This window comes from Columba livia, chromosome 16, assembly GCF_036013475.1.
Source record: "Columba livia isolate bColLiv1 breed racing homer chromosome 16, bColLiv1.pat.W.v2, whole genome shotgun sequence".
In the NCBI taxonomy this organism is placed as follows: domain Eukaryota; kingdom Metazoa; phylum Chordata; class Aves; order Columbiformes; family Columbidae; genus Columba; species Columba livia.
This window is the reverse complement of record NC_088617.1, coordinates 950659-975364: the sequence shown is the minus strand read 5'-3', so window position 1 is coordinate 975364 and position 24706 is coordinate 950659. Positions and strand designations below refer to the sequence as shown.

General features: G+C 52.2%; 1 protein-coding gene and 1 long non-coding RNA gene across 4 annotated transcripts in view; both read left to right on the top strand.

Moving 5' to 3' along the window:
• Nucleotides 1-9304, top strand: part of B4GALT5 (beta-1,4-galactosyltransferase 5) — a 34583-nt gene extending 25279 nt beyond the window's left edge. For all 3 annotated transcript variants that reach the window (XM_065031795.1, XM_065031796.1, XM_065031797.1), the window contains exons 3-9: nt 941-1054; nt 1847-1971; nt 2612-2728; nt 3548-3735; nt 3867-3989; nt 4457-4558; nt 6366-9304. In XM_065031795.1, coding sequence (XP_064887867.1) covers nt 941-1054; nt 1847-1971; nt 2612-2728; nt 3548-3735; nt 3867-3989; nt 4457-4558; nt 6366-6513 — 917 coding nt within the window. In that variant the 3' untranslated portion in view covers nt 6514-9304. The remainder of the gene's footprint in view (nt 1-940; nt 1055-1846; nt 1972-2611; nt 2729-3547; nt 3736-3866; nt 3990-4456; nt 4559-6365) is intronic.
• Nucleotides 9305-15880: 6576 nt separating this feature from the next.
• LOC110359007 (uncharacterized) lies at nt 15881-22976 on the top strand. Its single transcript, XR_002413882.2, has 4 exons — nt 15881-16006; nt 16527-16697; nt 17739-17983; nt 21331-22976. It is a non-coding gene; the product is annotated as an uncharacterized LOC110359007 (long non-coding RNA).
• Nucleotides 22977-24706: the final 1730 nt, after the last annotated feature.

Below are 24706 nucleotides of genomic sequence, written 5' to 3'. Positions count from 1 at the left end.
CAGTATCTTCCCTCTCTGGCTCTGCTTTCGGGTGCCTGGGTGGGATGCGGGTGGGTGGCGCTGCCGGGTTAGTGCATCCTCCCCACACGGCTGCGGGCAGCGTGGGGCCGGGAGAGCAGCATCCTCCTGCAGCACCTGCTGCCTTGCTACGGGCAGGGACCTTTTTCCAGTGCCTAAAACAAAGGTCATGCTTGACTAAAGTTGCCTTCTGCAAATCTGGTGACCTTACCGTGGAAAGCAGAAGTTCACGGTAATGTGAAAATGTCCTTAGAACAGGCCGGAGGGTCTTACCCAGGAGGTAAAAGGACACGGGGGAGCGTGGGGGCTGGAGAAATGTGCCACGCTGGGCACTGCCATGACCCTGCTGGGGCACGGGGGCTCCTCTGCTCTTGCACGATGCAAGCTGAAGGGAAGGCTGTGTGTAATTGGATAGTGTTTATTGATCCCTTGAGGACAGGAGGCAGGATTTCCCTGTGCAGGCTGCTGTGCTCACAGTCCTTGCTGGCATTGGGGCTTCCCTCTCTGAGCCCATGGTAGGAAGGGACCCACTGCAGGACTGTGACCCCTCTTGCTGTGCCATGGCCCTTCAGGGACAAGGTGCTGAGTAGCTTTTCCTTCCAAGGGCTGTGTGCTCCTTTGTTTTGAGCTGTTTGTGATACCTGAAGGTGACGTTTGTGAATCCTACTCTGACTGGAAGACAGTAAGTGTTCTTCAGCACAGCCTTGTTGAAAGTAGCTGAAGCTGCTCCAGCCATGTGGGAGCCACCCGCCCCGGGATGGAGACAGGCGTCCCGCTGTGCGGCGAGTTGGAGACTCGTGTCCCTGGTGCCGCTGGGGACGTGTCCGGCTGCGGGTGGCTTTGGAGCCTGCTCACAGGGAAGTGGCTGGAAGATACAAAGACCTGCAGCTCAAGCTTTTCTTTTTGTATTTTCCTTCCCCAGATTATCCTCTTGATTTGAATCACAATGACACCTTTCTACAAGCCACAACGTTTCTTCCTGAAGACTTTACCTACTTCCCCAACCACACCTGTCCTGAGAGGCTCCCTTCTATGAGTGAGTAGCATCCTGACAGCGCCGTGCCCCAATCCTGCTCCCAGTGGCTTTGGAGGGCACATTGTGGTGTCCCCTGCTCACTCTTGTTGTACCTGTCCTCACTGGGCACCTGGGAATGAATGGGAGTGCTGTTGGGAGTCCCATCACCTCCCAGGCAGTCATTGTTTACTGCTCACACAAATGGATCCCTGCTGTGCGGAGGCATGTATCCCTTCCCAAGCAGGAGCCCATCGCTTGGCAAGCACAAACAAAAGAGGGATTGTGCGCTGGAGCTGGTGGAAGGGCTCAGGCAGCCCTTTTCCATGGACAGCAGTGGCTTCCTTGCCTTGGCTGTGCTGCTGGTCCCAGCCCTGAGCCGGGCAGGGACTGCTGTGGGAGGAACGCTGGAGCCCCCAAGGGAGCTGCAGTGGGAAGAAACGCTTCCCCCAAAGCGATATTGCAGTGGAAAATTGAGCTTTTGGGGGTAAATATTTCCTAAGGGGGGAAACTGCTCTCTGCTGAGGTGTGGGGTCTGCTGGAAACCTGTATGGAGGAGCACGGGGTGCCCTGGCTATTCTGGGTTTCTGGGGAGCTGCGTCCACCAGCTGCCACGGAGGCTGAGCAGAGCTCAGCTGCTGGAGGGATGGAGGTGTTACCAGTCATGCCAGCAGCATTTCCTAGTCGTTTTTGTTGGTGTTTGGGGAAAAGAGGAGGCTGCCTGCGTTCAGTGCTGGGGACAGCGGGCGGGGATGCAGCAGAACCCCCCCATTCAGGACCAGTAGTTCCTGACCCCTCCTCTGCTTGTCTCCGCAGAGGGCCCCATCGATGTAAATATGAGCGAGATCACGATGGAGGATATCCACCAGTTCTTCGCAAAGGACCCTTCCATCAAGCTGGGAGGCCACTGGAAGCCGAGCGACTGTTTGCCTCGCTGGAAGGTAACAGGGGAGCCCCGTGTCCCTGCCGGGCATGGAGGGACCTGGGTGGGTGGTGGGATGACGTTAACTGGAGCTGCAGTGCAGAGATGTTCCTGAGTAATGAGTATAAGGATGCTGGAAGTGTGGCACTGCGGTGCCTGGGGGAGAACCGCTGGGGTCAGGGGCTGTTTTAGTGACACATAAGTCAGCTCTGAGTTTCTGCAGGGGCTTCTGAGGAGTGGGACAGGGAGCTCGCCCTGCCTGGGGTGGCACTTGACCTGCAGAGGCGAGGTGGTGGCATCCCTGGGGACTCACACCTACGGAGACTGGGGTAGCCTAGGGCAGTGTAGCTGGGCCTGTCCCCATTCCTGCTGTCCCCAGCGCTGGGCACGGGCACTGAGCGGGAGGCTGCTGGTCTCCTGTTCAAGGGTATGTTCAGTTTTCCCAAAGCAGCAGTTTGCCAAAAAGTGGACATGCAGTCCATGCTGTGGGGGTTGGAAGGTTCCAGGCTGTTCAGCCCCACATGGAACAGCTGAGATGCCACGTGTGGTGCTGGTTCCTCTCCTGTGACGCCAGCCGGTCCCGCTCCCCGGCCCGGGGGTCAGTCCATGGCGGGAGCCGCTGGTGCGGTGGAGTAAGAGCCGTATCCTCTCCCCGTCAGGTGGCGATCCTCATCCCATTCCGCAATCGCTACGAGCATCTGCCCGTCCTCTTCAGACACCTTATTCCCATGCTGCAGCGGCAACGTTTACAGTTCGCGTTTTACGTTGTGGAACAAGTGAGTGAGCCGGGGGCGCGGCTGCTGGGTGCGGACGTGCGGCGCTCGAGGGGTGTCAGTCAGCCGGAGCCGCGAGCACAGCTCTGCCACGGCTCCCGAGGCAGTTACCTGTCACACCACATCATTGAAAGGTTTGGGGTGCACGTTGCAACGTTTAAGTTGTTCCATTCTACATAGAAGAGGCACAGCTGAGAGGCGTGCCCCAAAATTACTGCTTTTACAAAAAAAAAAAGGAGATTAAATGAACAAAAAAATACTGTATTGGAGGAGATACCTGCTTCAAAGTTGTCTTTTAAAGTATTTGCTGTTTAAATAGTGCTGTGTTATTTTTTTATATCTCTGTAGTAGTTCCAGGGGGTGTTCCCTGGGCACAGGAATGGCCTGACCAGAGTTATGCATTTCTTATGTGGGCTCTAATCTGAGAGACTTTCATGACTGTAAACATAAGACTGTAATTTGTGTGTGTGAACCTGTCACTTAAGGTACCTGGCTTCCTCCACCCAGTAAATATACCTGATACTTTCCTCTCCTTCCTTTATCTTAAAAAGACTGATCAAAATAATTTGTTCAATTTCCACCATCCCCTCAAGTATCTAATAGCTTTAACACCTTTATTTTTACTCCTATATGGTAGATTAAATATTTAAGTCTTGGTTCATCTTACTAGTGTGTCTGTTCCAGTACCTCATTTTGCTGTGCACAGCCGGTGTGGGAGCGGGTTGCCCTCTGTGGTTTTGTAGATAAGACTGAGGATGCACACGCGGAGCACAAACCGCACGGGGCTCCCCATGAGAAAGATCTCTCTCTCTCTCCCCCCAGGCTGGAAACCAGCCCTTTAACCGTGCCATGCTCTTCAACGTTGGCTTTCGGGAAGCAATGAAGGATTTGGACTGGGACTGTCTCATCTTTCACGATGTGGACCACATACCAGAAAATGACCGTAACTACTACGGGTGTGGACAGATGCCAAGGCACTTTGCAGCTAAGCTGGATAAGTACATGTATCTGTAAGCACTGCTCTTCCTCTGCGCTATCGTGATAGATAAGGAACCACTGTTAAGTTAGGTTTTTTTAAAGGCAGAAGGTGAATCTCTGTGTGCTTCCCATGCTCTGCCCTCACCCTTCCTCTCCTGCTCAGGCTCCCTTACAACGAGTTCTTCGGTGGGGTGAGCGGCCTGACTGTCGAGCAGTTCCAGAAGATCAACGGCTTCCCTAACGCCTTCTGGGGCTGGGGCGGCGAAGACGACGACCTCTGGAACAGGTACGGGCTTGGCTCAGCCAGCGTCCCTGATCTCTGCTCTGACGGTGGCTCTGCAGGCCGAGCTTTGCCCATGCCGGGGGGACGCGTGGTCCCACCAGCCAGCACTGGCCTCGCTTCCCCCAGGAAGATCCAGCCCGGCCGCGGTGGCTCGTGGGAGCGGGCAGTAGGTTGGAAGCGAACAGCGAAGCGCCGGTTGGGCAGTGAGCAGTTCTGTGCGCGATACCCCGCGCTGCGGAGGTCAAACTGCTCTCGGCCGAGCCAAAGCCTTGGGGTGCTGAACGCCTCGTGACTCGCCCAGAGGCCAGGCTGGAGCGGGGAGGTTTCGTGGCTTATCTGCGCGGTGGGGAGGCACGAGGTGCTCCGAGAGCCCCAGGCGCGCTCGCTCTGCAGCGCGGGCAAGCGCAGCAAAGCCAACAGCTCATTCTTTTGTTTTTAATATGTCTTATTTCTTCCTTCTCTAAATGCAGAGTACAGTACGCAGGCTACTCAGTGACTCGACCAGAAGGAGACACAGGGAAATACAAATCAATTCCTCACCATCATCGGGGAGAAGTGCAGTTCTTAGGAAGGCAAGTTATTTTTTTAAATTTAGTTTTTAATGATTCCAAAGCCCTCCAGATAGTGTCTGTACCAGGTACAAGGCTCCTTGCAGCTGTTTGAGGGCAGAAACAGCCTTAACTCATGAAGCAAACTAACTGTGGGAGATGGAGGAGGCAGAGCCTTGCCCCAGTTCTTCCAGTGCGTTTTGTACCCCACATCACTACAATGAGGAGTCCTCACTTTGTGGCTGTAGCTGCTCTGGATGCCGTTGAAAAGGGGAGTTGTGAGTACGGCAGGCTGAAGGCTTGTCCTGTACCTTGAAGGGGATGTTTCTAAAGGGGTGGCTGATGCCAAATACCAAAGCAGCTTCTGTGTTTCTGGGAGAGGTAAGCGTTGAAGCAGGCAGTGCTCAGCCGCAGGAGGCAGAGAGCAGGGCTCTGTGTTCAGGTTTTGAGCTGGGAGGTGGCACTCGCGCTGGTTTCATCCCATGACAGCTGCTGGTGGAAGGGTCAGTAAGGAGGGTTTATGTTGCAGACACCATCTTGAGCTACCTACTGGTTTCTTTTTACAGAAGACTCATTTTTGGAGCAGTTTCCATTTGAGACTGTCATCTTTAGCCCTAGTTTTCATTTCTGTCTTGGACAGAATGCAGGCAGTAAGAGATACTTCTTTCAGTCTTGAAAAAGAGAAGTCTGTTTCAGCTTAAAAAGCCATATTTAGTCAAACCCTTGAAGCGTGGAGGGTTGGGAGTGCTGTGGGATTGAGCCGTTGTTTCTAACGCTTCCATGGTCATCATCTGGCCCCAGTTCAGTGTCAGCAGGAGCTGGGGGCTGGTGCTGCAGGAGGGGGATCTGTGGTGCGGATGGGCAAGGCAGAGCTTTGCCCAGGTGATGCTGATACCCAGGGGCTGAGCACAGCTGTGTCTGAAGCCCCAGCCTAGGCCCGGCTTAGCAATAGATATCTTCAGTGTCCTGCCTCCCAAATCTCTGCTTCTCTCTGCTCTGCACTGTCCTGTGGGCAGGGACCAACTGCTGCCATCCGAGAGCCACCGGGGCTTCTCCCATAGAGGAGGAGAGTGTTAATCAAGACGTGAAGTGTCTTGCCCACGTCCTGGTGCTGTGACTGAAGCCAGCTGTGGCACTTCCTTCTTCACTCTCACCCAGCATCTTCCCCCTGGCACATCCCTTCCCTGCTGTGTTTTCTGTCCCCGGGGCTCAGCTCCTGCTCACCCTGGTGCCGCCAGCCGCAGCGCCGTGCTGCAGACACTCGGTATCCTCTGCCGCTCAGATGTTTCTGCTGATTTGATTTATTCCCTCCCACCTTTAGCTCTTATATCTCATAATTGATTGAGACTATTTTTGTGCACCAGCTGCAGTTTCCTTCCCTAAACCATTATTATTCTAGTTTTACTTCCTCAACACCATCCCTTGGACTAAAACCATTTAGTCCTGCTCTTGTTCGTAGTCTAGTTCAGCTGCTTTTCCCCAGGATGTTTTGGCTGGTGAGGGCTTGGCAGGACCCCTGAGCTCGCTCCCCAATGGGACCTGCAGGTTTGGGGTAGGAGCCACAGGTTGTTTTGACAGATGGGTGCTTGCTGGTGGCACAGAGAGCATTTTGCACCTCTTCAAGTGATGGACTGTGATTTTCTAAAGTTTGGGATATTTCGTGGTATAGAATACAGAAAATGTGACAGTTATCTTTATTTAAGGGCTCAGAAATGTGTTGTTCAGTAGCTGCTGCTGGGACTGACTGTTTTGCGGGTGTTGTAGTGGCGCTGGGAGGACATTGTAGGGCTCGGAGGGGTATGTGGAAGTGACTCTGGTTCTCATTGCACAGGTATGCCTTGCTTAGGAAGTCCAAAGAAAGGCAAGCCCTGGACGGCCTCAATAACTTGAACTACTTTCCAAACGTCACGTATGACGCCTTGTATAAGAACATCACTGTTAACCTGACACCGGAGCTGGCTCTGGTGACCGAATATTAAGAGGAGAAAATAACTTTGCTCTGCCCTTCACCAAGAAAGCACCACGCTAGACTGTCTTTTCTAAGGGTTGTCAAGGACAAGCAACACTTTGGCTAATGAAGGATCACAGTATTTTGGAGAAGAAGGCTGAAAGTGCACGCACAAATTGCCCTAGCTGTACCAATCCAGCCCGATACTCGTGCAGCGAGCTCAGCAGCCTCTTTCTTTTTTCTGCCACTTGCTTTCTGGGTTTCAGGACAACTGTTCGACCTGCTGCTCTCGTCTCCACATTCCTCCTCCAGCACCGGGACGCGTCTCAGATGTGCTTTGTCCCCCAGGAGCCGGCTCAGCCGAGGGACTCCGGCTTCTCCACAGCAAACCTTGGGAGCAATTCGCTCAGCAACGCCCTGGGGGCAGATCAAATGACTTCTGATACCATTCTTCTATGTCCGTGCGGTTTTTTAAATGACCTGCTTGAAGTATATATAACAGAATCGCTTCTTAAAGAAGTGTAAGTGTAAATATGCTGTGTAAATTGCCCCTTTTTATTTTTCTCTTATGGCTCAAATCCAAGCTAGAGGTTTACATACGGTCACTCATTTTAGTCCTGAATTCTGTAGACACTTGTGTGTGCATCACTGTACTTGTGCAAGGTGTTCCCTTTTAAGCCAGTGAGACTGCTGGTATGATTTAAGTTGCGCATAGGCAGAAATGTTTGTGGGATGGGGCCCTAAACTTCCCGACGTAGTGGATGAGAAATACGGCCCTGTCATCTCTCATCCCGAAACCACAGAGCTGGACTTTTCCAGGGAGGGTGAGGAGATGGGAATATTTAAGGAAAAACTCCCCTTTCTGTCATTTTTTTGCCACATGATGTGCACATGAACCCGAAAGCTTGCCTGTTGCTCTCTATGTTACTGATGGCAAGTGTGAGCTTGGCAGGTGCTCCGGAGCTCTCATCCACACTGCGGCGGGAAGCGCAGCCCCCGGACCAGCAGCCCCCTGCGGTCACTCCTGCAATGTGACGGTACGGTTCGGGAGCTGGTTTGGTGGTGTATTTGTTGTGTGAATCTGGCCGCACGCTGAGGTGCCGTCAGTCGGAGCACCTATGGCCGTGGGCACCTGGTGGCCCTTGCACAAGCCCAGCTGGTGGGGAGGTTGTCACAGGTGAGTGCGGGAAATGAAGGACCCATGAGTCAGGCTCATGAGAACGTGAGGACTGGGAACCGGAGAGCTTGGGCCGATGCCCCGTCCGAACTGGAGCGCCCTGTCCCTTCTCCCGTCTGATGCCGGGGCAGCCTGGGTCCCAGTCTGCTCCGCACCCACCCTCGCTGCTACTGCACCTCTCTGACTTAAAAGTAAATACATTGGAGGTTGCTTTTTAATTTGTGTTTATACATAATGGTGGGTACTTAACCTCCAAAGTGCTTTAACTTTCTTTTTATTGCGTTGTTTGCCTTCAGTTTCCTTAACTTCTCATAGTTTTCGTTGTTTTCTCGGTTCTGTGGACGTATGATCCCCATACGCATCTGTTGTGGGTGTGACTGCCCAGGGCATTCCTAACCTGTATCCAGAAAACAGTAGTTTAGAACACACTAGTTCTTGTTGTGCAGCTCTTATCGGCCGGTATGAGAGGACAGCGAGCCTGCCCTTGAGAAGCGCTGATAAGTTTGTAACTTAGGTTTAAAGTCTTGGAACTTACATGTGCTTTAAACTCGCTTCCCGAGGGGATTCAAGCTGGCTATTTATAGGCAGAGGTGAGGATTTGCTTTTTACAGCGCATATAGCAATAAAGACTTTTGCTTCTGAGTCTCGGATCTCTAATTCATGTGGACCCTTTTCAGATGCTGAACCCGCATTTCCCTGCCCCTCTCTTCGTTCATCTTGAGACCTTGCTAGAAATCTGTCTTCGTTTAATGGTGCTTCAAACAAGGAATGTATCTCACCTAGTCCGAGCTCACTACCCCAGGAATCATGCATGTGTGTGTGAGCAGGTGTTGAACTCCCTTAGGCGGATCCTCAGCCTTTGCCGTGTACCTGACGCCCATCGCACCTTGTGCTGAACAAAGAGCCGCTACCTTTGCTCAGAAATGCGCTCTGGTTGGCACAGAAGGGTCCATCCCCCGCAGCGTCCCTCTTCATCCTTCCTTTGTTCTAATCACATCGAATTTTTTTTCCCTTTCTAAAATGTGGAATATCTGAAAATGTGCACTGTTAATCTTCCCTGCTATGTCAAATACTGTATAGTAAATGTAACTGTTAAAAACATACTGTCAAGCGCATGTGCTGTTATGGTGTAAAAATTCTCGTATTAAGGAGAACTTGTACATATTCTGGCAGCTGAAATTCAACAAGGCCACTCTATGTCAACGCGGTCGGTCGGCCCTGCGGGAGGGCAGGTCCTGCTCCATGCTGAGCTTGGGTTTCTTCTTTTTCTTTTAAATGAGCCATGTGGGTTTTATTTGCAAATCTATTTATTGACAGTTCAGTACTTGTGAAGTTCTGCTTCTCTGAGGAAGGTACCATCGGAGCAGCAGCCACGTGCTTCGCGTCGCTCGCCGCCAGGAGTGGCCGCACGCTCCAGAGCAGCTTCCCATCATCGTGGCTTTTGAGCTTACTGTTATGTTTTTAAGAGGTGCCAGGGGGACATTTTTGCACTGAAGACGAGTGTTTTAAAACACACACACACACACTTCTCAGCAAAAGCAATCCTTTGTGTCATTACATTTATTTACCCATGTGTTTGTACATTTTTGTATTTGTTAATTTATGAATGATTTTTTTCAGTAAAAAATACATACTCAAGAACAAAGATTGCAGTGGTTGCTCTTCTTTTACAGGAGGTCAGGGTGTGCTTTTTCTCACAGGAGGTGGGATCTGTGAGCTCAGCTGGTAAGTGCTTACAGGAGCTGATGTGGAGAAAGGGGAGCCCTGGGTGCTAAAGCCTGCTTAGAAATCTCTCATGGGGGCTGGACTCGCTGCCTGAAGTGAGCTGAGTGCGCGGTGGGGATGCTCCCTGGGCTCTCAATATCCTAAACCCTTTCTTCCAAGCATCGGTTCCATTGCAGTACTGCTGGGGGGCTGGCTGCCTCACGGGAGGCAGGTTTAGGAAGAGATTTGGCTGAAGGTGATGCAGCGCTCAGAGATGCTGGTGGGGAGCGCTGATAATCAGACTTTTCAGCAAAAAACCCAGGCAGCCAGACGAGCTTCCTCGCACAGCTTTAAAAACCTCTCCTCTGCTCTGCAGCGAGCAGGCACGCTAGAATAAATAGCTGGCAGCCCTGGGTTATTCCAGGCCTTCCCTTTATTTAGCTCTCTGTCTTCTGGGAAGCTTCCTCCCACCCACGGCGCTCAGCTGGAGCCTGCAGGGTGGCAGGTTCCGCCCGGCCGCTGCCACCCCCCGGGGACCGTGTCCTGGGCTCCCCGCGAGGGCAGGAGCCCGTCTGGCCCCGTGCTGGTGCAAGTCCCTGGCTGCGGTTTGGGGGATCCCCATGGCACGTCCCTTCACAGGTACTGGGAGGGTTCATTGCGTCCCACCTGCTCAGCTGGGCAGGGGCTGCATGCACATGTAGAAATTGGGGGTTGCTCCTGTAGCAAGCAGGGCTGTGGGGGTATATGTGGTTCTCCTCACCAGGGCCAGCTGTAAAATGAAGAGTTGGCAGCAAACCCCCTTTTGCACGGGCTGCGCTGAGGGCACCGAGGAGAAGGAGCCTGCGAGGGACGGCGAGGCAGCGCAGCTCGGCACAGCCGCCACAGAACCCGGCTTTGAGCGAGGCTTTGAGCCCGGCTTTGCTCCGGAGCAGCCCACGCCTGCGGGACAGCACTGCCTGCTCAGGCAGAGAAATAGCTCAGCCTTCTGCTGCAAAATCCTCCAGCTTGCACGCAGAGTGCATTAAAAAGAAGAAGAACAAAACCACACAACAGGCAAACAAACACGCACACACACACAAAAAAACACCCCAAGACCAAAAAACTGCCACCAAAGCAGGATGTTTCCTTCCGATTCTTTCCCCACTTCACCTCTGTGTAGCACAATCAGTCTAGGATGGCAGGGCTGGCTCGGGAGCTGCCGGCAAGGCTGAGCAGGAGCGTGGGGCAGCGGTTTCACGTGTGTGTTTATGGCGGTCCCCGTGGGCTGGGAGAGGCAGGGCCACTGGTCCCTGTGCTGCTGTGGCCACGAGGTGGAAGCGTGAGGCTGAAGATGCTTTGCATCTATTCCTTCCCCTCTGGAGCACCTGCTCTAGGAATCAGGTTTTTTTCTGAATGTCTGATAAATATCATGGAAAACATAATGACTTTTCCCCCCACAAAGTTTTGTGCAGTGTAGCCTTTTCCTGCCAGAGACAGCTCTTTACAGGCACCACTCCAGGAGTGGCTTCACCCGTGTAACTAAAGACAAGGCTGTGGGGATGATGTGGCCCGCTGGCCAGGCAGATGGAGATGAGTTAGTCATGAACGTGAATAGGGCTGGTGAGTGCTGATAGCGTCTGTTCTGGCGTGACAGGGCCAAGCTGTCTGTCCAGTGGCTGGTGGCACAGCCCTGCCGCTGGCATGCGGTATTGGCATGTCCTTGTGGATGGGCTGGGCTCCTTCATGAAGTTGTAGCCCTGGTGCAATCTCAGTACAGCTTCAGAGGCTCCTCCAGCACTAGGCAGCCATTTTTAGGTTGAAAGTTTCGAGTTGCAGCATTTTTCTTCCCTTTTTGAATCACTGCTTTTGTCCTGGGAGCAGGTGGGTTGGGAGGTAGCGCGGTGAGTGCCCAACCTCGCTGGACCTTCCTGCTGGCACCCTGCGCGTTTTGGGTTGGCCTTTTCCCCCCCCAGAGGGAAAGGTGTCACCAGGCACGGCAAGAGGGTCCTGCTGGCTCCTGGAGCCCCCAGGCTTGCTGCTCTGGGCACAATCCCCACGGCAAGGACAGGGTGTCCCTGAATATTTATTCTTCCCCTGGGTGAGCAATAGGACAATATTGACTGTTATTTAAGAATGGCTCTTGGTAGTCAAGAGGCGAGGGGAGAAATGAACAGGAACAGCGGGTCAGAGAGTTAACTCTGGGTCTCAGGCAGCTGCCCTCAGTGAATCCTGCTGGACACGACTTCCCAAGAAACCCATTTCCTCTGGAAGACCCGCAAGTACGCAGAGGGGCCAAACAGGCAGGGCTGCTCAGCTGGGGAGAACTACAGGATGCCTGGACACCCAGTTGAGAAATCAGCTCCTTAAGCACCGTCTCGAGCCCCAGGGACAGCAGGGCAGTTTCTGAAGGCCACGTATGCAGTGACACATTCGGCACTCTTGCACAACGAGCCGCAACACCGGGACTACCTGTTCACTGGTGCAGCGGGTTCCCGGTGAACAGGAATGCCTCCTTGGCCATAAAACCTTGCGATAAGTGCCTCGCTGCAGGGCCACTGTGAGCCGTGACGGTGCTCTGTGACCTGTCGGGGGGACCAAGCAAATTCTCCTTCCCCTGCTCTGCCTGGGGAGGTGTTGGCCCAGGAGCACCCGAGTAAATCCAGCAGCCTCCACACGGTCCGTGCGGCCACGTCTCAGCCCCGCTGCAGTTTGCATTATCCTGTGAGACAGGCAGAGGAGCAGGGATGGGGGTGATGCAGCTGTCCTTGTGCTGCCAGGAATCGCTCCCAGGCACCCAGGCTCCTGCCCCACTCTCATCCCGGTGCTGCTCCCGCTCTGATTGCATTAAAGCAGCTAATTGTGTTATCGGGCTGATGACCCGGGATCCATCACAGGGTACGTGAGTGCCGTGAGTGCCGGGGGCTTTGTTATCAACAACAGTGTCTTTAGCCCATGGCTGAGACCTAATCCCTGAGCCTGAGCCGAGACCTTCACTTGATAAAGCAAATTCATTCATAATTCAGAGCTGCTTCTGTAGCTGGAAACTTCTCATAGGTGACTGAACAGCCTGAGAATGGCACAGCCTCGGGAGCCAGACCCCAGGGCAGGGGCGACACGGAATACGTTGTCTTCAACAGAGCTTATTTGTTTGGGTTTAGAGCCCATGCAGAGCGGGGTGAAACAAGCCAGGACTGGGGTTTACAGCAGCTCAACACCCAGTAATTCTGCTGGCACCAGGCGTGGATGGATCTTGGAGCTATTTGCCTTGCAGGAGCGAGAGGGTTACATGAACACAGGTCGGGCTTCCTGCCCCACTGAGAGCCGCTCTCTCTGCTTCACTGCTGGAGGCGTTTGATCCCGAGGAAAGCAACCACATGCTCCGCAGAAGGGGGCTGCACCCCCAGCTACCGTGTGTGCACATAATGGCTGGATCTGCTGCCCCAGCCTCCTGGGCAAACCCCTGTTAGTCAGGCCCTGGGAGGAGATATTAATGAGAAGGAGAAACTGCAGAGGTGCAGCTCAGCCCCAAAACAACCTGCAGTGAGGGGGGGGAAAGCAGCCCCAGCTGCAGCCTGTATTTCAGCAGGTTGTAAATAAAGCAGGTGCTTCAGTGCAACCCAAAATAGGTGCTGAGCAGTGGAGAGCAATTAGTGCTTCCACCTTGATGAGGAGCTGTGCCCCATGGGTCCCATCCTGCCCGGAGGGGAAGTGGCATTGGGGCAGAGCCCCATAAAAGCCCGACCTTGTCCTCTTGCCTCCGGTCAGTGCTCTGGGCAGGATGCTGATGGGGCTGAGGGTGTGGGGGGTGCAGGAGAGGGGTCAGGGGGGCTCAGAGCTGTTCCGAGGGGTCTCGGGAGGTGTTCTGCCCCCCGCTGAGCCCACCAGCCGCTCGGGGGTATCCGGAGCGCACGGCTGAACTGCCAGGAGCGGGGCGGGCACGTCGGGCCGGGGAGGAGGGGAGAAGCCCAGTCCCCCACCTCTGAGCACGGGGGCCTGGGATGCGCCGGCGCGGAGCGCGGTCCCCAAGCCCCATCTGGTGGCAGGAGCCGGCCCGGCCCCGCGACACCCCGCTGTCACCGCGACACCCGCTGTCACCGCTGCCTCTGCCACCCCGGAGGGCTTTCTGCAGCGTGTTGAAGTGACTGGGGTCAAATCGTCCTGCCCCTTCCCAGGTGCGATGTGTTGTGCGGCACGGAGCAGAGCTGTGGCCCGGGAAGGAGGAGGAGGAGGGAACCTCTGAGCCCGGGCTCTGATGGGGACATGGTTCTCAGACATCACTGTCGGTGGGACCGGTGTGGTCGAACACATGCAGATATTTTAAACATCAGCAGCTTTTCTAAGGCAGAGCCGTGTGCGGGTGAACTGGGAAATCTTCCTTCTTCCCAGTGGTGGGAGGTTGCCTCTTGTCTCATTCCTCTCTGTGAAGGAGCCGGGAGAGGCCATAGATGGCACAGCTGGGGCGGGCTGGAGCCTCTGCCCTCCGCACCGCGGCCCCGGGGACACAGCTCTGCAGGGCTGAGGGCTGCGGCTGCTCCCGGCGTGCGCGGCCACATCGGTCCAGCTTTGGCGTCTGAGCTGCAGATCCATAAATTGGGCAAATCTGGTGCAAAGTGGCTGCAGCAAGGCTTTGTATTCCTAGCCAAATTCCTGCTGCAGCAAGACTTTTGTGTCAGGAACTGAATATCTGCTTCTCTTTCTGTGCAGTGGAGAAGGAGGTTGCCAGCATCAGAGAGCATCTCTGGAAAGCTCTGTCTGAAAAGCCAGAGCAGCAAAGCAGCCGGGAGCTTCCCAGAGGATTCTGGGGCGGAGCGGTGATGCCACAGCTCTGCTCCACGCTGGCAGGTCTGCTTGGCTGGCCAGAGGTGGATGTGAGTCCTCTCTTGATGCTCAGTGCACCAGGTTGAGCTGCAGCCTCTCTGAGCAGCCGCTGGTCGTCAGCACAGCATCTCGGCTGCAAAACCCTCCTGTGCTTTCACCTTGCTGGGGTACGGCCAGCAGGCTGTTTAAACTCAAACATTCCTTTAGTTTTCATTGAACTACTGTAATTTCTGTGCTTTGAGACACACAGAACCCATGGAAGAGATCTGCAGCTGCTGCTGGAGCTGGAGAAGCAGGCTGGGGCCGAACAGCCCAGCGTCCAGAGCGGTGCCGTGCAGCAGCCTGTGTGTCAGTGAGGGGTTCACAGTCCCCAGTCGGGCTCTCAAGACTCAGCAGCTTAGGGTACGAATCCAGGGAATTCAAAATAATGTGTTGGGTGCTTTTGATTTACTTCCTGAGGTGGGTAGCGGTAGAGCTTTATTTTGGGCTGAGATCTGTTTTGTGGAAGTCAGTGCTCGCACTGGGGCCGAAGATCCCTCGCCAGACCCAGACCCCACCAGGCAGCTGAGACTCCTGTTGAGCCAGAGCTCTGGGAAGGAGGCAGAGGGCTGTTGTCCGCAGTGCTGTTAGGAAGGAAGCAATTAAACCCTTTGAAATCCTCTGCACTCCATTCATCCTCCTTCATAATATCCCTAATTGCCCTGGGAGAACCTGCTTTAAGACAGGCACTGGGGCACATTGATTCTGCGTTGCGTTGGCTCTCCAGCGCTTTGTTTGTCACCTTCCCCGATGACTCTGTGCTGCACGGGGGACAAAACTCCCTCTTGTCACAAGACGCACTTGCTGGGCTCATTCACAGCCCTGGCAGTTTGCTGGGTGTAATCTACAGAAAAATGAAAGCAGCTTTTTCCTTTCTAATGCACAACCAAGTCAGCTCGCTTCAAACATGAATAATTAAAGGCCCACGTGCATTTGTAAATGCCTCCATTTTAATTAAAAAGCAACCCTCTCCTTGAAAATTTAGGCAGCTAAAGTGGCATTGTGCTTACCAAAAGAGAATGAATTATTTATTTGGTATACACTGCTCTTTAAATTACTTGGGTTTAATGTACTGCATAGACACTCTGTATTGATAACAGTGCTGTTTTGCTTGCACTTAATCATCACGATTTTATTTATTTAATAAGAACAAAAATACCTAACACTGACCGATCTGATACCTCACTGTGCTGCTGATGGGCTGCATTCCTCTTGTCTTATGTCTCAATTATAATGGTTTTGCTGTACAGAGACTGTTTCACAGGCCACTGTAGGACATGGTGCTGTGTGTAAACCAGGATGGTGGCATTTGTCACCACGGTGCTGCTGACACTGACCTGTGTTTGCTCTCTGTGCTTTATGGGGACTCTGTTGGTTCCAGTTCTTCTACTCACTGTTTTAATGACTCTGACTCCTCTCGGGTGTTTATTTTTAGGGCAATGTGGGCCCTGCGGTTTTTTTGGCTTCTCCTGTTTCTCCTGAGCTGTCCTGCAGCCGAGGCAGCGCTTCAAGGTGAATTAGGAAAAGTCGCTAGAAGCAGAGCAGAAGCTGCAAAGTTGATACGTGGATGTAGCCAGGGGCCACGGGATGACACGGCCGTTCTGGGCTGGTGTGCCTCTTCTGCATATTTTGGTTACCAATAACCCTGAGCTTTACTTTCCTAGAGTTGAGTTTACCAGAAAAGAAAACTTATGGACAACTCAGGAGACCATGTTCAGGGGGTCCGGGTGCTGCCCTGTGCCCCTTGTTTGCAGCCGTTGCACCAAGCGCGGTTGTCGCTGCACACGGAGCTGATGTGGGTGCAAAGGTAAGGAGGTTTGCACAACAACTGTTGGAGCATCAGCTCTGTTTTCCTCTCAGTGGTTGCAGGGGTGTCCCTCTGGTGCAGCTTGCCTTGTTCCCGGCTTGTCTAACCCATAAAGTGACCCTTTTGGTGCACAGCTGCCTGTGCCGGTTGGCAGTGTGAGTGCTGGGGCAGCGCAGCCCTGGTTCGTGGCATCGCCGCACAGGTTTGGTGAGCAGTTTTGAACTGTGCCCCAACCTGCGTGTCCCCGGCCGGGTGACACACCTGGAAGACCTGGCTGCATGTTGAGGGCAGTTTGGATCCAACTTTTATACAAAGCAGAAGCGTTTTGATAGAGGTGGGTAGGAGCGAACTTTGGAGTTCTGATTGCATTTGTTTTCCTTCCCATTTGGAATTAGACTGCAAAGTTATTCAAGATAAGGTCAGTCACTACTTTCTCGTGATCATTTTAAAATGGTTCATAACAATTTTGATCCTCCCCTTCACTTTTTCTCTGTTTCAACTCTCGGTTGTTGCGTTGCAGGTCTCACATTCGCAACACAAACCAGTTGAGCCTCGAGCTGCGCCGCTGCTCGGCGCCCCCCCGCCAGTTCTGCTGTGTCAGCGTTGGTGTGGTACCCGTCAGTAACCGCACTCTGTGCAGACGGCAGGGATGCCGTGTGCAACCTCCCGCCTTCTTTTCCACAGTCTCTTGGTAAGCAAAGGAGTGTTGACTCTTGGTAAGATGCAATGAGCTGCTGTTAATTCTAGAACGGGCGAGACTTCAGCAGAAGCAGGTTAGAAAACCAGGCATTGATAGGCTACAGGGGCAGCGTTGTTGCATTACAGCCATTTTTAAGTGCTGGGTTGTGTTTGATAGATTAATAACAGCTTTTGCTATAATAATTTAAGGTAAAAGGGCATCAGCTGGGAGGAAATAGAGCAGAGGGACCCGTGAATGCTGCTGCTGGGGACAAGGAGCTTCCAGGCTGGTCTGGCCATGAGAGGGTGAGACTAAAGCTGCTGAGTGTGCAAAGGGAGGTGGCTCCAGGGGTGACACTGAAACCCTTAGCTGCCTTCCGAAATACCGGACCTGATTCCAGTCATCGCAATCAAGACGACTCTGATTGCTGTAAATGGCTGCTGAGGCGCGTGTAAGGTCAGCGTGTAACTGTAATGCATAGGTGGGTTTTTAATAGAAAAATCACAGCTGTATTTGGCAGGAAGGGCCATGGAGACATACCTTAATCCATCCTCCCCTACCAACCCAAGATCAGTATGTCTAGACCATCCCTGACGGATGCTTAAGCACCTTTTTCTCGGAAGTCTTAAGCATGTCTCCACTCTCCAGCCTTCCAAGCTTTTACTGTACTTCTGCTTCAAAAGTTTTTCCCAACAGGCATCTGAATTCTCACATCCTATTATTTTTTGTCTGATTCTCAGCAGATATGGAAAGCAAATCATTGCTTTGTTCTACAGGAACCTTTTTGTGAACGGAAAACTCTTACCCCATCTCCGCTCTGCCTTCCATTTTCATGAGTTAATGGACCCGTTTCCTTCCATCTCTCCTTAGAGGCTGTTTTCTGCATCTCTGGTCACTCCTATTGCTGTCCTCTGGGCTTTTGCCAGCTGGGGCCTCTCCTTGATGAATAGTGACCAAACTTGGATGCAGGACTCCAGCTGAGGCTTTAGTAGTGGGGAAGGGACGGTTTACTTCATGTGTCTCACATACAGCTTTTCTGTTTATGAATTCCAGCACGATAGCTGCAAAACAAAGCAAACAATGTCCTGGTGGCCCTTGAGATTTGGGCACAGTGGAGATGAGGACCATATAAGTACACAGATGGATGGATGCATGGATGGAATGCAGACTCCCACCAGCTGGAAGGAGCAGCGGTGGGTGTGCAAGGAGGGGCTTGTTCCCATCCCACCGGGATGCACCTTGTGAACACCTGGCCCACATCAGGAGCCATGTGGTTGTCCCCCCTGGGGACACACCAGGTGGGTTTTGTCATGCTGGTGGGCTCCATGAGCTGAGAGGGTCTGAGCCTTTTCACCCTGAGAGTTGGCTTTCAGTGCTTGTGTCTGTAGGCATATTTATTTAAGCTGTTCTTCTCATTTGATTTTTCACTTTTTGGGAACATGAAAAGACGAGTTGCGTTTTTCCCCTCCCCTTCGTCCCAAGTGTTGGGCGGGAGGCTGGTGAGAGCTCAGAGGACGGCGGGGAGGCGTTCGGAGGAGCCCGCGCTGGTGGCTGGAATTTCTGTTGCCATAACAACCCGATGCAGGCCTTAAATATAGAACCAGTGTTATCCTATAGCCCCTCTCTGTCCTTCCTCCTGTAACACAAAAGCAATCGGGCTTTGCTTCCTCCTCACTGCAGCCTGTTGGAGTTCTAAAGGTCAGAAATGGGTCCAGTTCTATGGCAATGTGAACGCTGGTGTGTGCAGTGGGTGAGGGCAGGAGACCCACTACTGACAGTTTGCTGGTCCTGCTCCATTCAGAGCTTCGGTGTGTGGGCTCCACATACTTGTGTAGCTCAGTGAAAATCCTCAGACAGGCTGGACTGAAAGAAAAAATCCCCTGTCGAGAGTGGGAAACATTTAACCTGCTGCAGCTCCAGCCATGGTGGGAGGGAACTATCGCAGCTTGGGGCTGGGCAAGGGGCAGTGACGGGGACAAACCCAGGCAGAGCATCACTTCAGGCTCACTGCACAGGGACTGCTTGTTGTTTCCTGAAGGAAAGCTTCGCTATTTTGTGATCTACCCTGTTGTTTTTTTCCTTCCAATGGACCGTCCCCTGCAGGGTGACCCCCACTGCCCTCCCATTGCAATGAGCATCAGGAGACAGCAGAGGCTCAGTGGCCATGCACTGTGTGCCAGGCAGGAACCTGCTGCACCGGGGACAGACCAAATAGCAGTGATGGGGCACTGGTATCACCCAGCAACTTAAATACAGCAGATTTCTCAATGCAGACACCTCCAAGAAAGGTTTCTAGAAGGGAGGAGGACGGCCGAGCGCTGCAGGGTGCCGTGGGGAGCGGGACTGTGCTGGGCAGCCACGCAGGGTGGGTACCGGGGTGCAGCGGGGCTGCGGAGCGCGGTTCTCCCTCCCGCACGCTCCTGTGCTGGGATGCTAACTGATCCAGCTGGAGTCCCTCACCTTGGGGGAGAGATGATCACGTACAAATTCACTGAATGCCTTCGCATCTCCAGTGTATGATTACACAGCAAAACCATCTGTTAAATTTATGGTTATTCCTCAGCAAACTGCATAGATGCTTTCAGAAGTTCATGCTCATCTTTTTAATTAAATACTGGGTTTTATACCATAGATAAGGAAGAGTCCCAAGCTGTGGAAATTATTTACTGGTGCAATATAGTGGGAGAGCTCCCAGGTTCCTGACTCCACTGTGGTGTTGGTTTCGTTCTGTTAGAGTAGTTAGTGTAATTTCACTCTTTGTTATATTGGATACTTGGATTGCAAAAATCAAGCAACTGACTTATATGAAATGCTAACATTAAGGTTTTCTCATGAAAAATTCCTCTCCCTTGTTAATCTTCAGCGAGGTACAACCTGCAAATGTCAGATGAAGCCCTTTTTTGTTCTCCAGTAACAAACTCATTGCTGTTAATGTTGTGTGCTTTCCCCCTGATCTGGTTTTTGAAAACAGCTGATTTTCCTGAAGTGGTCCTTGATTCCTACTAGAGACCAATAAATGATGTGGAAAATTCCAACCTGAGCAGTTTTAATTTTGGCCAAGTTACAAGTACCGGCATGTGGAATAACTCGGGTGGGCCAAGCAGGTGTGTTGCAAATGCAGCAATAGGAGGCAGCTCTTCTGAATTGACTGCTTCATCATTTTAGATTTACTTTCCTCCTGTTGACCTCTTCTGAATTAGAGTTGAAAGACTCACAAATCCCAGGGCTTAACAAGGGAAGATACTGCCCTGCGATGTCACAGCCAGAAAGGAATGTCAGGGTTCAATATAAACTGAAAATTGAATAAAACAGCAAGGGCTCACCTTCCATCAGCTGGTGATCTTCTCCAATTTCTCTGAATGCTTGTTGAGAATGGTTACTGTGCTGCTTTTTGACCCAGCTAATGTATGAACTAGTCTCTTGGGATGAGGAACTGCTAGGAAGAATTGCATCAGAAAACACAATTGCTGTGTGTCACCTCTTAGCTGTGAGACTGCAGCTTCGATGCTGAGTGTCCGAGGGAGCCTGGGGGGGCTCCAGCATGCTGTGATGTCCTTTCGAGTAACTAAACACCAGATACACTCGAAGAGAACTGCATCCTGGAGGCATATTTCAAGGGAAAACATAACTGTCAGAATCTATAGGATGTAACTTGCAATTAAGTTTGCACATTCATCCATTTTCTTGCGAATCCTTGGGTAGATGGGAACTAAATATAGCTAATGGACTCATGAGCTCGAGTACACGCAACGCTGTGCTTCTATTTCTGCAGAACGAACCTCAGGGTCTGGGCAGAGGGTTGATGTTTCTTGACGGCAACATAACGAGTGAGAACCAAAGGGAAGATGCTCTGAGTGACTCAGCATCATGGCTGTGACTATAAAGTGCATTGGTGCAATATTTAGCTACTGGGAAAAAAAAGTCCTGTTGGAGTTTAGGGTCCCAACCCGAACAGTGGTGGCCCAGTGGACCTGCACACTGCCCAGCTGGGCAGGAGGCGCTCGGGTGGGCTCTATCTGAGAGCCAAGCAGGACTTTCCGGTGCCTTTGGTAAGCCTGGTGGTACCTGGCAGGGTGGAACTGAATGACCAGGGCTTGCTTTGCCTGTAATTGCTGACATTTATATGTGCCCTCCTGCAGGGCACTGGCTGGAAAGTGCATCTCCCCCAGGCAGCAGCTTTGCAGCTGCTCAGTGCAGAGACAACCCCCTGCTCTCTTTTGGGGGTGCTCCTTCGGGGTCTGGAAAGACTGCATGCAAACCTGAACACTGTGAGCAGGCCAGTGGATTTGCTTGTATCTACAAAGTCATTCCCCCCAAAAATGCGCTTTGGTCCGTATTAGGGCTGGAGCATCACATTTCTCCTGATCAAGCAAATGGTGGGGAGATTTGGTCTCAGATTGCACTGCAAAGGCTTGTAAAGCAAACCGCTGAAGTTCCTGGGATGGTTCCCCAGACATCGCTGCTTGTTTGTGCTTGTTCCTATCCTAATTAATCCTTTTCCACAGGGAAACCCTTGTTTTAGTCTATTTCTTGCAGAATTGAATTGGTCTTTCTCGGTTTACTAGATTAAAATCTGTAAGGATGGATGTTTTAAGAACAGATGCTTTGAGACCTGCAATTCACATTGTTGATTCTGACTTCACAGCGAGAAGACAGGGGCACGTCCTCCCCACACACGTTGGTACAAGACAAATGCCGTCTCTTCTGCAGGCAGGAAAGGGACACCGAGGGACAGTGTCTCCAATGTCACACGCTCAGTGGCCTGGAACTCCCAGGGTGAGTTGTACCGTGCAACATGACTTCAGCGCTTTGCATGGCTGCAGCAGGACACGCTCCTGAACTGAAAGGACACACTGAGTTCTTCTAGAAGGACCTGCTGGTGGCCAACGTCATCTCAGTAGACATAGGGAAGGGGTGAAAAGCTGCCAGGACACAGCGCTGGGGAAGCGGAACAGCTGAGCTATCCTCAAGTTATCGTTACAGAAGCTTCAAGCAAGTCTAGTTTTTATTACAGAACAAAATACTTATATTTTTTACTCAGAAGGAACTACACAAGCTCAAAAACTGTGCTTTTCACAATGCATCTTCATTGAATTCCCCCGTCTGCAGTGTTCCTGGGGGCTATTAGCTGCTTTAACTGGAAAAGTAGCTGCTGGGAGCCTGGGTATTTGCTCTCAGAGGCGTCGTGTTCCCTGCAGCCTCCAGCCCCTGGGATTCCTCAGCCCACACCAGAACTGCTGCTCCCATCTCCCTGCCTCCTCCCCTGTGCCAGCGGGCTCAGCAGAGCTAAGACCAGGGCAGGAAGGGATCGTGTGGCCACACGTGGCACCCCAAAAGTCAAATCACGTTTTACCAGGGTGTTTTCTGATGAGAGGAGAAAAAACACCCATGCAGGACAAATAGCTTTGGGCTAGGAACAAGTTGTAGCTGCTTTATGGAGCTTAAGATCTTTTGAAATGATGCTTGTGTAGCCCTTGGTAATCAGGAGAGTTGAATTGCTGCTGGGTGTCCCTGAGCCCCTCTGTGAATCAAAGGGGTTGGTCTGGGCAAGGCAGGCAGAGATCGCTCGTACACACTGAGCTCAAGGAGGAGGTTTTGATGAGCTGCTGAGCAGAGGTATTTAATTAACCTCCTCTATTGATTTTGATGGAGAATCACCTTTACTTTTTATGTGCAAGAGAAAAAGAGCCTGTCTGAAGAGCAGCCATCTGTAAGATGGCCAAATGAGTGCTGGGATGGGCTCGGTTCACTCACCTCTGGTTTTCCAGTGCAAGGCTGTGGCTGACCCTTGTGAACGTGCCAGAAAATAGACAGGGCGAGGGAGTTGAGTAACACTGGAGAGAGCGTCTCCATGTGCCGTATGTCCCGCCAGCATGCAGGGTGGTACAGGGGCTGTGGGGACACTCCCCTGTCCTTCCAACACGGGAGCAACGACGTCCAGGCAGAGGCAGCCCGTGGGGAGGACCCGCTCTGCACTGCATAGAAGGGGAGGGAGAAGGTGGACATCCCTTAGCATCGGTGGCCAGGGCAGAGGATGCTGGTGCTTCCCGCTGTGGTATATGGGTTATTGTGAACTCGAAAGGCCATCAAAGGGTTTTAGAGAACAATTGTGAAATACTGAAATAGCTGCTTGGTCTTCAAACATGACAGTGGGTGAGAAATTTGGGAGTTTGCTGGGATTTCCTGATTTACTGGGATGTAACCGCTTGAATTGAGGGCATTTTAAATTTTGCATTACGTTGGCTGGGTAGTTAATATTTAATGTATGGAAAAATACAAAGGTAGGTAGCTGACAACACTCTTAAAATAAAAATCTCTATTATAATCCTGAGGAATCTTTGCTGTTTTTTCTACTTCAGTTACTGGAAGGGCAGAACACAAATGCTAGGAGCAGGGGGGAAACCTCGTCGTATCAGGGACCATGTGAAAGGGGGGGTCAGCAGCCTGCAATCTGAAAGACAGGGACGACATGAGGACAGGAGCTGGTCCCCAGTTAGTGAAGCCTGTGACTATGTCAAGTCCTTGCGTCTCATCACTGCACTTAAACCAGCCCTATGTGATGTCACTGGCTGGGCTGAGGACTGGGAGCCCTGGGCTGGGTGGTCCTGCCCATGGGTGTGACATCCCTGCAGGGCACCCGTGACAGCCCTGCAGGGCACCCGTGACAGCCCTGCAGGGTGCGTGTGACATTCCTGCCTCTGCACAGGGCAGGAGACCTTCCCCAGCCTGGGGTACGCTGCTGCTTTTCAACCCGGGGCCTTTTCTCCCCATCCACATTCCCTGCCCTTTCCGCAGAAGCAGCCTGATGTACTTCACAGAAAAGCTGCATTGCAACTTCTTTTGCAGAAAACAAAGCATTCACCAGAACTCTTAATTCTGTGTCCTCATGAAGAGTTTGGACAGCTAGATGCCTTTTAGGGCACTCCAGTGCTAGGAGCTCAGTGATGATAGTAAATCTACATTTCTAAGCCGTTGACCTTTTCAGATGTTTAGTCACTCTGGAGACTGAGTCTCAAGGGGGCACGGAGGGTTGGGTCAGACATTGAGATACAGGTTTTGCTGCAAGGCTGTTGGGAATTTTGGTGCCTAAATCTAAAGTGATTGGGGACGGGGTGGGTTTGAGCTTCTTTGTGCTGAAGGACTCGAGCAAGGGTTTCTGCCCTCTGGACAAGTGCTTGGTGCTGGGATATCAAAACAAAACAAAACATCTGCTTCTGCCTTTTCCAGCTGCACCTTTGACAAAGTGACCAGCGAGCAACGCACTGGAAGACACAGCACACAAAGTTGTTTTTAGGAGGGTTGTCAGACTGAAAATTCCCAGGGGAAGGAGAAATGTCTGTGGCATTCTCAGAGAGGGGCCACCCACCCATCCAAAAATGGGATCTTAAGATGGCTTCATCCTCAGATTTTCCTGCTGGTAAGCTCCAGATAACTCTTTGCTCCATTGCTGGCTCTTCCCAGCCCTGCTCTGCTGCCCCGTGTTCCCCAGGGCACTGTGCAGTAACCTGGCGTTGAAACTGGACCTGCAGCACCGCCTGACCCGGGTTCTGCGGCAATACCCGCTCTGCTCTCAGCACCCTCCGCTCCTGCTGGGATGGAGGAAGCAGAGCTGCATTTTCGGTAGGTTATTGCAGTGTTTTCATTTTGCACTATTACTTCCGATTTGTTCTTTTTGGTTAGCTGGTCCTGGGTGTTACTCCCCTGCAGAACTCGTATGCACAGCAAAAAGGGCATGTTTAGAAGAGCTTATTAAAATTCATGGAGAGTGGTGCTGTCCCATGTGAAGAAGTTTAATCCGAGACAGCCTTATTGCAGCCTTCTGCATCATTCACAAACACTTTGGGGAAAAACAGGGAAGGAGAACAGAGTGTTAGAAAAGCTGCTTTAAAATGATCTTCATAATCCTGCAAATTTAAATGTATTTTATTAAAGGCAAGTTACACATGGAAAATAACCCAAGAAAGGCTGGAAGTGACCCTTCTGAGAGGTAAGTGATGCTATTGCTGCAGCTGTGACTGATG